This window comes from Xenopus tropicalis, chromosome 3 (assembly GCF_000004195.4).
Source record: "Xenopus tropicalis strain Nigerian chromosome 3, UCB_Xtro_10.0, whole genome shotgun sequence".
NCBI classification, from domain to species: domain Eukaryota; kingdom Metazoa; phylum Chordata; class Amphibia; order Anura; family Pipidae; genus Xenopus; species Xenopus tropicalis.
In genome coordinates, this window is record NC_030679.2 from 139,229,216 (window position 1) to 139,242,575 (window position 13,360).

The 13,360-nt window shown below is 44.8% G+C and overlaps 1 protein-coding gene across 10 annotated transcripts in view; it reads right to left on the minus strand.

The window, feature by feature from the left end:
• The window catches only part of elavl3 (ELAV like neuron-specific RNA binding protein 3), a 33,336-nt gene that overhangs the window by 11,388 nt on the left and 8,588 nt on the right, over positions 1–13,360 (minus strand). For 5 of the 10 annotated variants that reach the window (XR_004221853.1, XM_012953163.3, XM_012953160.3 and 2 more), the window contains 3 exon segments: positions 8,503–8,710; positions 7,140–7,243; positions 164–320 (listed from right to left, as the gene is read on the minus strand). Coding sequence is in view for 9 of the 10 variants with exons in the window: in XM_012953163.3 (XP_012808617.1) it covers positions 164–320; positions 7,140–7,243; positions 8,503–8,710 (469 nt within the window). In the remaining variant the exon portion in view is untranslated. 10 annotated transcript variants of the gene reach the window in all.

Consider the following 13,360-nt stretch of genomic DNA (forward strand, 5'->3'; position numbering starts at 1 on the left):
CAATAAGGCACTCAGGGGTGGGGTTACTGGAATAAGGAGTTACTGGGACAATAAGGCACCATATCATAATCAGACCATATGGAACAATAGAGCAATGTAGTCAATCTATAACATGTCCTTTGCAGGTATGTTCTGTGGGGGAGGGGTTAGGAAAAAGTACTGCTACCTGTCACTTGATCCACCAGGATACGGGAGGTTATGATTCTGCCATACTGAGAAAAGAGCTGCTCCATTTCTTTCTGGTTCATAGTTTTCGGAAGGCTACTGACATATAAATTGGCATCTCGGATGGAGGCAGAGCTGGGACGAGCATAGGAGACCTGAGAAAGAGGGAAGACAAGGCATCAGCGGTACTGAGATTATGTACAGTGCCGATCACTGTATTGGGTAAAATACCTTACTTTGCAGAGCTGACAGTATATATAGTGTTCATTGCCCAGTGAGAATCATGGAATCCATTATACTCACCTGTAGATTAATATTAAAACCACTATAAGATAAACTATTGAGGAACATTGTTTACTTATCTAATAGCACACATGGTGCAACAGCAATTATGGCCAATGTGGGTTGGAGCAAGGAGGGGACAGGGAGCAGGTAGTAGTTAATTACGCCATAAAGTGCAGCGGTACTATTGACCTATATTATTTCTTTTTGGATTATCTGCTTCTTATTGTATTATTATATATTCTTATTCTGCCTGCACCTGATTTGATGTTGTGATTGTTGAGGTCACTGACCCCAGTAACCAAAATAACAGTCTGAACCGTACAGTTCTCTTAGCCATATAATAATAGCCTGACCCATGCAGTACCCAGGGCCATATAATAACAGTCTCAACCACACTATACCCATGGCCATATAATAATAGCCTGACCCATGTAGTACCCAGGGCCATATAATAACAGTCTCAACCACACTATACCCATGGCCATATTATAATAGCCTGACCCATGCAGTACCCAGGGCCATATAATAACAGTCTCAACCACACTATACCAATGGCAATATGGTAAAAGCCTGATTCATACAGTACCCAGGGCCATATAATAACAGTCTTAACCACACTATACCCGTGGCCATATAATAATAGCCTGACCCATGCAGTACCCAGGGCCATATAATAACAGTCTCAACCACACTATACCCATGGCCATATAATAATAGCCTGACCCATGCAGTACCCAGGGCCATATAATAACAGTCTCAACCACACTATACCCATGGCCATATAATAATAGCCTGCCCATGCAGTACCCAGGGCCATATAATAACAGTCTCAACCACACTATACCCATGGCCATATAATAATAGCCTGACCCATGCAGTACCCAGGGCCATATAATAACAGTCTCAACCACACTATACCCATGGCCATATAATAATAGCCTGACCCATGCAGTACCCAGGGCCATATAATAACAGTCTCAACCACACTATACCCATGGCCATATAATAATAGCCTGACCCATGCAGTACCCAGGGCCATATAATAACAGTCTCAACCACACTATACCCATGGCCATATAATAATAGCCTGCCCATGCAGTACCCAGGGCCATATAATAACAGTCTCAACCACACTATACCCATGGCCATATAATAATAGCCTGACCCATACAGTACCCAAGGCCATATAATAACAGTCTCAACCACACTATACCAATGGCCATATAGTAAAAGCCTGATTCATACAGTACCCAGGGCTATGTAATAACAGCCTGATCCATACAATGACTAAAAGACACCAGTGTGGGCCTATAAGATGCTGTTAGACCTGTTTAGCAACTACTCTGGAGCCAATGTTAATTGAAGGGGATAATACAGACATTAGTGCTGTTTGGGGAAGTTCATAACAGTCCAATTATATCTTTGTCTCTTGTCGTTCATTAAGTTACGAGGGAACGTTTGTGGTCTCCCTTCAACTTGCAGGAAGCTAAAGGTGCAACCTGCTACCTTCCCTTTCCCCAGGGCATGTGGCCTGTTGAATATAATGCTGCAGGGGTTACTATGGAAACATGGCAGTCCCATAAGAGATTTTCCCGCTGTGTTGCTAAGGGCAGATGGAGTCTGATGCAACTGACTTTAAATTTATCTGTGTTCCCTGCTATTATATTTGTTACATACCTCACTCTTCCTACATACTGCCGCTGGATTACGAGTATTGCCCTGGGCAGTCATCAGAAAGGCAAATAATACAAACATCATAACCGTTTCCAGTGGTTTTTAAAGTTATTTGTAAATGTACACAGTATTTCTCTGGCTGGTTATATTCTCTGTACTGCTGGTTCTGACTTTTGAAAAAATGTAGCAGAAGCCAGCCCTCTCAATAGCAATTACATTTACAAACAACTTTAAAACCAGGGGCATATTTTAAGAAATGCATTTGGGATTTGCTAAGAAGTTTCCCTTCAAAACTTTCTTGCACTAACATAAGCCACATTGGTATTAATATTTTTTTTATTAATGTATATATACAGACTAGGGATGCCCTGAATCCAGGATTCGGATTTGAATCCATGGCCCTGGCCAAACCAAATCCGAATCCAAAAAATCACATGACTTTTTGTCATGTTTATATGGACGTGGACATTTTTTTGCCACACACAAAGCGCATGGCAACATTTAACCCTTCCAAATCCTAATAAGCATATGCTAATTAGTATTCAGATTCGGTTCAGTATTCGGCCAAATCCCTTAAGGTGGATTCGGGGGTTTGCCCGAACCCGAAAAACTGGTTTCCGTGCATCCCTAATATGGACTAAGCTATGTTTGTGTCCGGCCTAACAAAATGGCCGCCTGATTACTAAATACACAGAGCTGTGGTTTTTCCTCACCCTGCAGTTGCTCAGTACTGCTCTCCATCCCATTGCTATGTTTGTGTCCGGCCTAACAAAATGGCCGCCTGATTACCAAATACACAGAGCTGTGGTGTTTCCTCACCCTGCAGTTGCTCAGTACTGCTCTCCATCCCATTGTTATGTTTGTGTCCGGCCTAACAAAATGGCCGCCTGATTACTAAATACACAGAGCTGTGGTGTTTCTCACCCTGCAGTTGCTCAGTACTGCTCTCCATCCCATTGCTATGTTTGTGTCCGGCCTAACAAAATGGCCGTCTGATTACCAAATACACAGAGCTGTGGTGTTTCCTCACCCTGCAGTTGCTCAGTACTGCTCTCCATCCCATTGTTATGTTTGTGTCCAGCCTAACAAAATGGCCGCCTGATTACTAAATAAACAGAGCTGTGGTGTTTCTCACCCTGCAGTTGCTCAGTACTGCTCTCCATCCCATTGCTATGTTTGTGTCCGGCCTAACAAAATGGCCGCCTGATTACCACATACACAGAGCTGTGGTGTTTCCTTACCCTGCAGTTGCTCAGTACTGCTCTCCATCCCATTGTTATGTTTGTGTCTGGCATGGATTTGTCATGTCTGGTCTAACAAAATGGCCACCAGATAAACATACACAGAGCTGCGGTGTTTCCTCACCCTGCAGGTGCTCAGTGCTGACTCTCCATCCCATTGCTATGTTTGTGTCTGACATGGATTTGTCATGTCTGGTCTAACAAAATGGCCACCAGATAAACATACACAGAGCTGCGGTGTTTCCTCACCCTGCAGGTGCTCAGTGCTGACTCTCCATCCCATTGCTATATTTGTGTCTGACATGGATTTGTCATATCTGGTCTAACAAAATGGCTGCCAGATAACCACATACACAGAGCTGTGGTGTTTCCTCACCCTGCAGGTGCTCAGTGCTGACTCTCCATCCCATTGCCATGTTACTCTCAATCTCTTGTCATTCATAATTCGCATGCTGTGAGGGCCCCTATTGTTCCCCCTGACTGTAATTCCTTTTTATTGTCCTCTTACTGCCGCAGTAGCTAAAGGCTCTGATTGAGCCTATTGTCCCTTGTCCCTTGAATAGCTTTGCTTTTAAATAGAATAAGCAGGGTGTGCAATCACTTTATTTTCCTGTAAATGTCCAGGAACAGATTGGCTTAGGTAATTCTCAAGGGGGCCCGGGGGGCCTCATATATTTGCATACTTGTGTTTATTCATGGGAACAGCGACACCGTCACTAATGAGCTACTCTTGTGCAAAGACTCCACTGAAACAGTGCCCTCTGGTGACTTCACTGTGCAATAACCTCTTAACAATGCATCTCTGTATTTAATATTTTCCAACTCAGTATAATATTGCCTTTCTAAGCTTCGTTATCTCACTCACTCTGCATTTTACTTGGTGCTTTATGGTGATTATTCATGCCAATTCCTGCCCAAGTAGGGTTTATAAATGAAGATCCCTACAGTCATCTGGAAACAGTTAAACCGACTGTATATTTTTGGAGTGTGGAAAGAAACTGTAGCATCCAGAAGAAAGCTACACAGACACTGTGAGAAAATACAAATGGCCTGAAGGTAGTGCCCTGGGGTTGGAATTAAAGCAATGAGAGAGAGCTGCAATATATGTGCCAAGGTGCTGCCTGTGACCATTCCCATGGTTTTAGATGGAATTTGTGTCACCGTCACAGTATACAGATAGCTAGAATCTCAGAATACACTGTTATAAAGATAGCTAGATAGCTAGAATCTCAGCTGTAAAGCAGGGCAGACCTGCTGCTTACAATGAGGATTGAATAGGATCTGTGCCACTGTGACAGAATGCTTTGTTATAAAGATAGCTAGAATCTCAGCCATAAAGCAGGGCAGGACTGTTGCTAAAGGTGGCCATACACGAGCGGATCTTTCCCCGATATCCCCACCTACGGGTGGGCGATATCGGGGACCATTTAGGTAAAAAAAATAATAATCCGATCGTTTGGCCCTGGGGCCAAACGATCGGATTATGTGGGCGGCAATGGGGCAGTCGGATCGGGGACCGCATCAACGAGCCGATGCGGTCCCCGATCCGACCAGATTTTCTAACCTGGCCGATCGAGATCTGGCCAATTTCAGGCCAGATATCGGTCGGCCAGGCCGCTCTGCTCTCCCCATACACGGGCCGATTAGCTGCCGAATTGGTCCAAGGGACCGATATCGGCAGCTATAGTCGGCCCGTGTATGGCCACCTTTACAATGGGGGGGATCAGATAGGATCTGTGCCACTGTGACAGAATGCTCTGTTATACAGAGAGCTAGAATCTCAGCTATAAAGCAGGGCAGGACTGCTGCTTACAATGGGGGAATCAGATAGGATCTGTGCCACTGTGACAGAATGCTCTGTTACACAGAGAGCTAGAATCTCAGCCATAAAGCAGGGCAGGACTGCTGCTTACAATGGGGGGGATCAGATAGGATCTGTGCCACTGTGACAGAATGCTCTGTTATACAGAGAGCTAGAATCTCAGCTATAAAGCAGGGCAGGACTGCTGCTTACAATGGGGGGTATCAAATAGGATCTGTGCCACTGTGACAGAATGCTCTGTTATACAGATAGCTAGAATCTCAGCCATAAAGCAGGGCAGGACTGCTGCTTACAATGGGGGGGGGGGGGTCAGATGGGATCTGTGCCTCTGTGACAGAATGCTCTGTTATACAGATAGCTAGAATCTCAGCCATAAAGCAGGGCAAGACTGCTGCTTATAATTAGGATCGAATAGGATCTGTGCCACTGTGACAGAATGCTTTGTTATAAAGAAAGCTAGAATCTCAGCCATAAAGCAAGACAGAGCTGCTGCTAGACATTTCCCCTATAGAAGCAGCAACTGTTTCACAAAGCAAATTGAACTGCTGTACTTTACTAAACCTTACACCCCGTTTTACTGGTGCATATATAAATGTTATGGGTTTAATTGTAACCCCTACTCCCATACCGACTATCAGAGTGGCTGACCCCCTTTCTCCTTCTCCTTGAGTCATTGGGTCGCTCCGTTACCTTAACTTTCCCTTTCCCTAACCCTAATTTCTTATTTAACAAGAGCAGCTGCTTGAGCATTCACTCTTCCTCCTACTTACACTCCAGGGAAAATGCCCCCATAATTAGCCAGAGAGAGAAGACAGATGGCTGAGTGCTTTTTTGTCTCTCGAGCCCCCGCCTCCCTATTCATTGCAGCCCCCCCTTCGACCAAGGGCCATGTTGTATTTGAATGACAATAGAATATAAAAGAACTCACTCCCTTCCATCAATCCTGACCTGCTGCTTCTGAGTATATTGTGTGACCTTAAGAGGGGTTTGTGGGCGAGCTGGAGGGCATCTGTCAAATGCGCCTTCTGGCAGGGTGGTGGGAGTCATATCTGATTTCTGCCGGGGAAGGGATGCAATCTGTTAGCACCACTAGAACGCAGGCATTTATAAACCCTGTCAGATCAGTGACTGAATAAGAATATAAATCTCAGTATGTCTGAACTGACTGTGACATAATTTACTTCCATAGGGTGTGCAGGTTATTGTAGAACAGGTACATCTTACTGGCGGCCCACAGCAGGGTGAAGTAAGGCTTTTCAAGAGATTTTTGTAGCCCCCAGCATAGCTAAGACCTCCATAGGCTTCTGTATATGACATTGTTTTATAATAATCCCAAGACATGATACAGCAAATTAATGGCCCACGGACAAGATATAGAGGAGGAGCAGATAATGAAGCAGACAGAACAATAAATAGATATAGGGTGGGCAAAACAATAGAGATATGGGAATGCAGAGGTGGAAACAGAGGTGGATATACAGTAGATATGTAAGTACAATGTTATCAGGCAGCCAGTCATGTGCATTGTAACATCATCCTTATTAGTACTAATCATGTGATCTCTGAATGCCCATTATATATATAACAGCCACATGCATTGTGACATTATCTGTCATGTATGAGCCATGTGCATTGCAACAATACAAGCCATGTCTGCTCTCAGCACTCCTTATCAGTACCAGCCATGTGCAGAGTAACATGATTGTATCAGTGCCACCCAAGATTGGGCCAATCAATACCAACCAAGCAGATAGCAACATGATCATTATCAGTAGTCAGACTCTGATACACCTACAAAGAATCCGGACATTACAAAAGCAGATTGCCACGAGTCACATTTAGTATTCTATCAGGGTGTAGATATGCTGTATGATTACGCACTGTGGGGCATGTTCCTATGGGATTGATGCCAAGCTAAATATATATACATATATATGGAATTAAATATTTACCTTGATGGTCTTAGTCTGTAGTTTCAGTCCATTTAGGGTGTTTATTGCTTTATCTGCATCATTTGGGTCAACATAGTTTACAAATCCATACCCCAAGCTCTGACCTGAAAGGAAGAGAAAAGAGGGAACGTCATTACACGTGTAGAAATGCAGGCCTTGTGGCACAAGGGGCTAGGAAAGACTAGGCCAATACAGCTGATGGCTATGGGGGTGTTTACGCTATCAACTTCTGCTATGAGTGCTGGATAGACTACACCGGCCCCATGGGCCAACCATTGGAGATGTTAAACTTGATGAGCTTTGGCCTTTTTTTATCCTACTGTAACTTAATATTAGATCACCTTGGAGATAACTACACCAATGGTTTGATGTGGTCTTTGCCCAACGTGAGCTTTCAGTGAGCTTAGTTGCCTAGCCAAGATACAGCCAAGGTTGGAGAGGGAACTGTTTTCACCTCAAAGTGGCCCATGGGCCAGGTGTGGCCTCCCAAGTGCTTTTTATGGCCCTCAGCATGGTCAGAACTTCCATAGACCTCTTTTGAAACCCACTTCATAACTAAGTACTGGATCACATTAGGTGAAGACCTGGGAGACTACTATTCTAATGGTTCAATGTGGTCTTTGCCCAACGTGACCTTTCAGAAATCTTAATTGTCTGACCAAGCTCCGATCACATGGAGGTCAGAGAGGCCAGTGTTTTGACCTCATATAAGGGCAAATAAGTCGATGGATAAATCAGGAGTGACCAAGTTTGGAGACAATATTGATCTGTATCTGGCCGACTCAAGAATCTGAAGAGGAATGTCGAGGGATCCTGACAGTTACAACTGGAGGTTTATATAGCAGACACGTTGCACAGATAACTGAACATATTACACTTCCTTTCTCTGTTTCCCAAGCTAATGCGATAGCTCAGCAACATTCACTGCACGGCTGCAGAGCCAGCTGTAGCTCAAGGACACATCAAGGGCGCCCATGTAGCTGGATGCGCATAATAGCTAGGAGGGGATTTAGGAAACTTGGGGAGATATACTCGTGCATTAATTCAAACACAGTGTAAAGCAAATGGGGGTCTTTGCATATAATTAGATTACAACATTCCCATAATAATATTATTATAAGCCTCAAAGCCATTGCTTAGCATTAATTACCACCCATGAGTCTAGCTATCCAATTAGTGCGCAGTTCCTAAGGCCAAGAATAATCTTTCTGACTGGACTTGATTCCTCATAATGGATGAGCCAGGTTTATTAAAAGGACTGAGTGTATGGGAGGGTAGAGAAGGGCAAAGCTTCTGCTTCTTTCCACTTCCCTCACGTGGGGATGTTCTGCAGCTCCTCGTCCATGAAAGGAAGAGCCAGTACCTGTGATTTTGTCCCTGACCAGCTTGCAGGACTCAATCTCTCCTATGCTTCCAAACAGGCTCTTGAATTCCTCCTGGGTCATGTTCTGAGGGAGGTAGTTGACGATCAGGTTGGTTTTGCTGTCATCGGCTGCCCCGTTGGTGCCATTGAGGATACCTACACTTCCTGGCCCATTACTGGCCTGGGTCTCCATGGTGCTGATTATCTGCTGGAGGGAAGAGGAGAAGGGGAGAGAGCGGCAGGTCAGGGCTTATCCATGTCTCAGGAGGAAATTACCATGTCAGCAAATCAAATGTAAGGAATAAAATGGAACAAACTACTACATCATCCCAGTATGATGAATATGCCATCATTAACTATCTTTACCTTTCTGTGATGTCATATCTTAATAAACAGCACTACAAAAACTATATCACATATATATATTACAACTGTTTTATATATGATAGGGAATTCTATAATTCTCCTACTATGAGGCAGTCATTAAAACACAATATTTCCATCTTGGAGTCCCTAGACCCAATGCCACAGGATGTATAGTAAGCAAGTGGGGGCTATGCATCAGAATATTAATGGCACTCCTGCCAGACACCTATATTAATGTAAATACAATTATCATGTGATTAAAAAAAATATATATAAATATAAACACATTTTGTAACAATAATCAACTGGCATATTGTGAAAAAATGTACATTAATATGTCAAATGTATCCTTATATATGCTATTTAATCCACTAATATCCAGGGAATTATGTACCCCCCACTGTAAATTATAAGGATAATATGCATGACATCTGATATCATGTATATGACATCACTAAGCATTTTAATAAATATATTTTCATGTTATTCACTTTTGCTTATTATATATACACACACACACACACACACACACACACATATATATATTTATTTATTTATTTATGTTGGCCTGCTCTATAATAAACGATCCCCCTAATTACCTTGTGTAACCTAATGGAAAGGGTTACGTGGAGCAGGCACAGCTAATGTGACCCAGATCTGTAGTCCCTTATTAGATTTTTCAGACTCCATGAGAATGCCATTCATGAGCAATCTCTGGATAAAAGACCAGTCCAGAAAAAGAGACAGATCCATGGGGAAGGAGGGGGTGAAGGGGGCAGCATCTGCCTAGCAAGAGATGCGTCCTGTAATTAGCAAGACAGCCAGGGATAAGCAGGGCGACTTTAACAAGATTTTAGCAGCATTATGTATTAACGACCCATCTCATCCACCCGGATGGGATTAAAGTAGGGCAATGGGAACTAAAGCTTTAAACCCATTAAAAAATTCTCTTCTGGTAGATCAGGGGTTAAGGACTTTCATTGTTTTTTATCCCAATAAATGAGACCCCCCAAGTGGATTCAGGCGGGTTTTAATTGGGCTATGGAAGATCCCTCTGATTAGACCTGCAGGAAACTAATAAACTTTGCAAATCAGACCTCAATGGGCAGTGGCACAAATATGTGTGAGAGAGAGTGCTGGGCACCCCGGGAAGGGGGTATTGCATGGGCCTTTAGTTATACCACTATTAGTTGGTACCTGCAGAATTGTCCTGTGTCAAAGAAACCAGCCTAAACTATCTTTTGACTTAATTTCATTTGTATGTGGCCAGCAACACCATCAAGTAGCTTGGATGGAGTAAGAAAGACTGGGTTAACTCAGTAGGGAAAGATGGTGACAGTGACACTCTATAAGACTGTTACTCAATAGAATTATCTTCAGGAGTCTTTACTCATTATATTATATTCGGCCATGCCTACTATCCCACAGCCCCAGTCCCTGCCAGGCAGCAGCTGCAAGGGCAAACAAGGTTTTGAGCTGTATTAAAAGGGGTATAGATTCACGGGAGGGGGGGTTATTCTTCTACTTTACAGAGCGCTGGTAAGGCCCCATCTAGAATATGCCGTTCAGTTTTGGTCCCAAGTGCTCAAACAGGACATTATTGCGTTAGAGAGGGTCCAGAGAAGGGCAACTAAGCTGGTAAAGGGTATGGAAAGTCTCAGTTATGGGGAAAGACTGGCCCAGTTGGGTTTGTTTATACGGGAGAAGAGGCGCTTAAGGGGGATATGATAACTATGTATAAATATATAAGGGGATCATATAATAACCTCTCTAATGTTTTATTTACCAGTAGGGCCTTCCAACGGGCACGAGGGTCCCCACTCCGTTTAGAAGAAGGGAGGTTCCATTTAAATATTCGGAAAGGATTTTTTACTGTGAGAGCTGTGAGGTTGTGGGATTCCCTCCCCGAATCAGTCGTACTGGCTGATACATTATATAGCTTTAATAAGGGGCTGGGTGGCTTCTTAGCAAGTGAGGAAATACAGGGTTATGGGAGATAGCTCTCAGTACAAGTGAGGGAATACAGGGGTAGGGGAGATAGCTCTCAGTACAAGTGAGGGAATACAGGGGTAGGGGAGATAGCTCTCAGTACAAGTGAAGGAGTGCAGGGTTATGGGAGATAGCTCTCAGTACAAGTGAAGGAGTACAGGGTTATGGGAGATAGCTCTCAGTACAAGTGAGGGAATACAGGGTTATGGGAGATAGCTCTCAGTACAAGTGAGGGAATACAGGGGTAGGGGAGATAGCTCTCAGTACAAGTGAGGGAATACAGGGGTAGGGGAGATAGCTCTCAGTACAAGTGAGGGAATACAGGGGTAGGGGAGATAGCTCTCAGTACAAGTGAGGGAATACAGGGGTAGGGGGGATAGCTCTCAGTACAAGTGAGGGAATACAGGGGTAGGGGAGATAGCTCTCAGTACAAGTGAGGGAATACAGGGTTATGGGAGATAGCTCTCAGTACAAGTGAGGGAATACAGGGGTAGGGGGGATAGCTCTCAGTACAAGTGAGGGAATACAGGGGTAGGGGAGATAGCTCTCAGTACAAGTGAGGGAATACAGGGGTAGGGGAGATAGCTCTCAGTACAAGTGAGGGAATACAGGGTTATGGGAGATAGCTCTCAGTACAAGTGAAGGAGTGCAGGGTTATGGGAGATAGCTCTCAGTACAAGTGAGGGAATACAGGGTTATGGGAGATAGCTCTCAGTACAAGTGAGGGAATACAGGGTTATGGGAGATAGCTCTCAGTACAAGTGAGGGAATACAGGGTTATGGGAGATAGCTCTCAGTACAAGTGAGGGAATACAGGGTTATGGGAGATAGCTCTCAGTACAAGTGAGGGAATACAGGGGTAGGGGAGATAGCTCTCAGTACAAGTGAGGGAATACAGGGGTAGGGGAGATAGCTCTCAGTACAAGTGAGGGAATACAGGGGTAGGGGAGATAGCTCTCAGTACAAGTGAGGGAATACAGGGGTAGGGGGATAGCTCTCAGTACAAGTGAAGGAGTACAGGGTTATGGGAGATAGCTCTCAGTACAAGTGAAGGAGTACAGGGTTATGGGAGATAGCTCTCAGTACAAGTGAGGGAATACAGGGTTATGGGAGATAGCTCTCAGTACAAGTGAGGGAATACAGGGGTAGGGGAGATAGCTCTCAGTACAAGTGAGGGAATACAGGGGTAGGGGAGATAGCTCTCAGTACAAGTGAGGGAATACAGGGGTATGGGAGATAGCTCTCAGTACAAGTGAGGGAATACAGGGGTAGGGGAGATAGCTCTCAGTACAAGTGAGGGAATACAGGGGTAGGGGGGATAGCTCTCAGTACAAGTGAGGGAATACAGGGGTAGGGGAGATAGCTCTCAGTACAAGTGAGGGAATACAGGGGTATGGGAGATAGCTCTCAGTACAAGTGAGGGAATACAGGGGTAGGGGAGATAGCTCTCAGTACAAGTGAGGGAATACAGGGGTATGGGAGATAGCTCTCAGTACAAGTGAGGGAATACAGGGGTAGGGGAGATAGCTCTCAGTACAAGTGAGGGAATACAGGGGTTATGGGAGATAGCTCTTAGTACAAGTGAAGGAATACAGGGGTAGGGGAGATAGCTCTCAGTACAAGTGAGGGAATACAGGGGTAGGGGAGATAGCTCTCAGTACAAGTGAGGGAATACAGGGGTAGGGGAGATAGCTCTCAGTACAAGTGAGGGAATACAGGGGTTATGGGAGATAGCTCTTAGTACAAGTTGATCCAGGGACTGGTCCGATTGCCATCTTGGAGTCAGGAAGGAATTTTTTCCCCTCTGCAGCAAAATAGAGAGGCTTCAGATGGGGTTTTTTGCCTTCCTCTGGATCAACTAGCAGTTAGGCAGGTTATATATAGGCACTATGGTTGAACGTGATGGACGTATGTCTTTTTTCAACCCAACATACTATGTTACTAAGTTCCCAGAGGCTATTATCCCCCCACTCCTACTATAGGCACCATCTCTCCCTACTATACCTGCTATCCCACAGCCCCAGTCCCTTCCCAGAGGCTATTATCCCCCCACTGCTACTATAGGCACCATCTCTCCCTACTATACCTGCTATCCCACAGCCCCAGTCCCTTCCCAGAGGCTATTATCCCACTGCTACTATAGGCACCATCTCCCCCTACTATACCTGCTATCCCACAGCCCCAGTCCCTTCCCAGAGGCTATTATCCCCCCACTACTACTATAGGCACCATCTCTCCCTACTATACCTGCTATCCCACAGCCCCAGTCCCTTCCCAGAGGCTATTATCCCCCCACTGCTACTATAGGCACCATCTCTCCCTACTATACCTGCTATCCCACAGCCCCAGTCCCTTCCCAGAGGCTATTATCCCCCCCACTGCTACTATAGGCACCATCTCTCCCTACTATACCTGCTATCCCACAGCCCCAGTCCCTTCCCAGAGGCTATTATCCCCCACTGCTACTATAGGCACCATCTCTCCCTACTATACCTGCTATCCC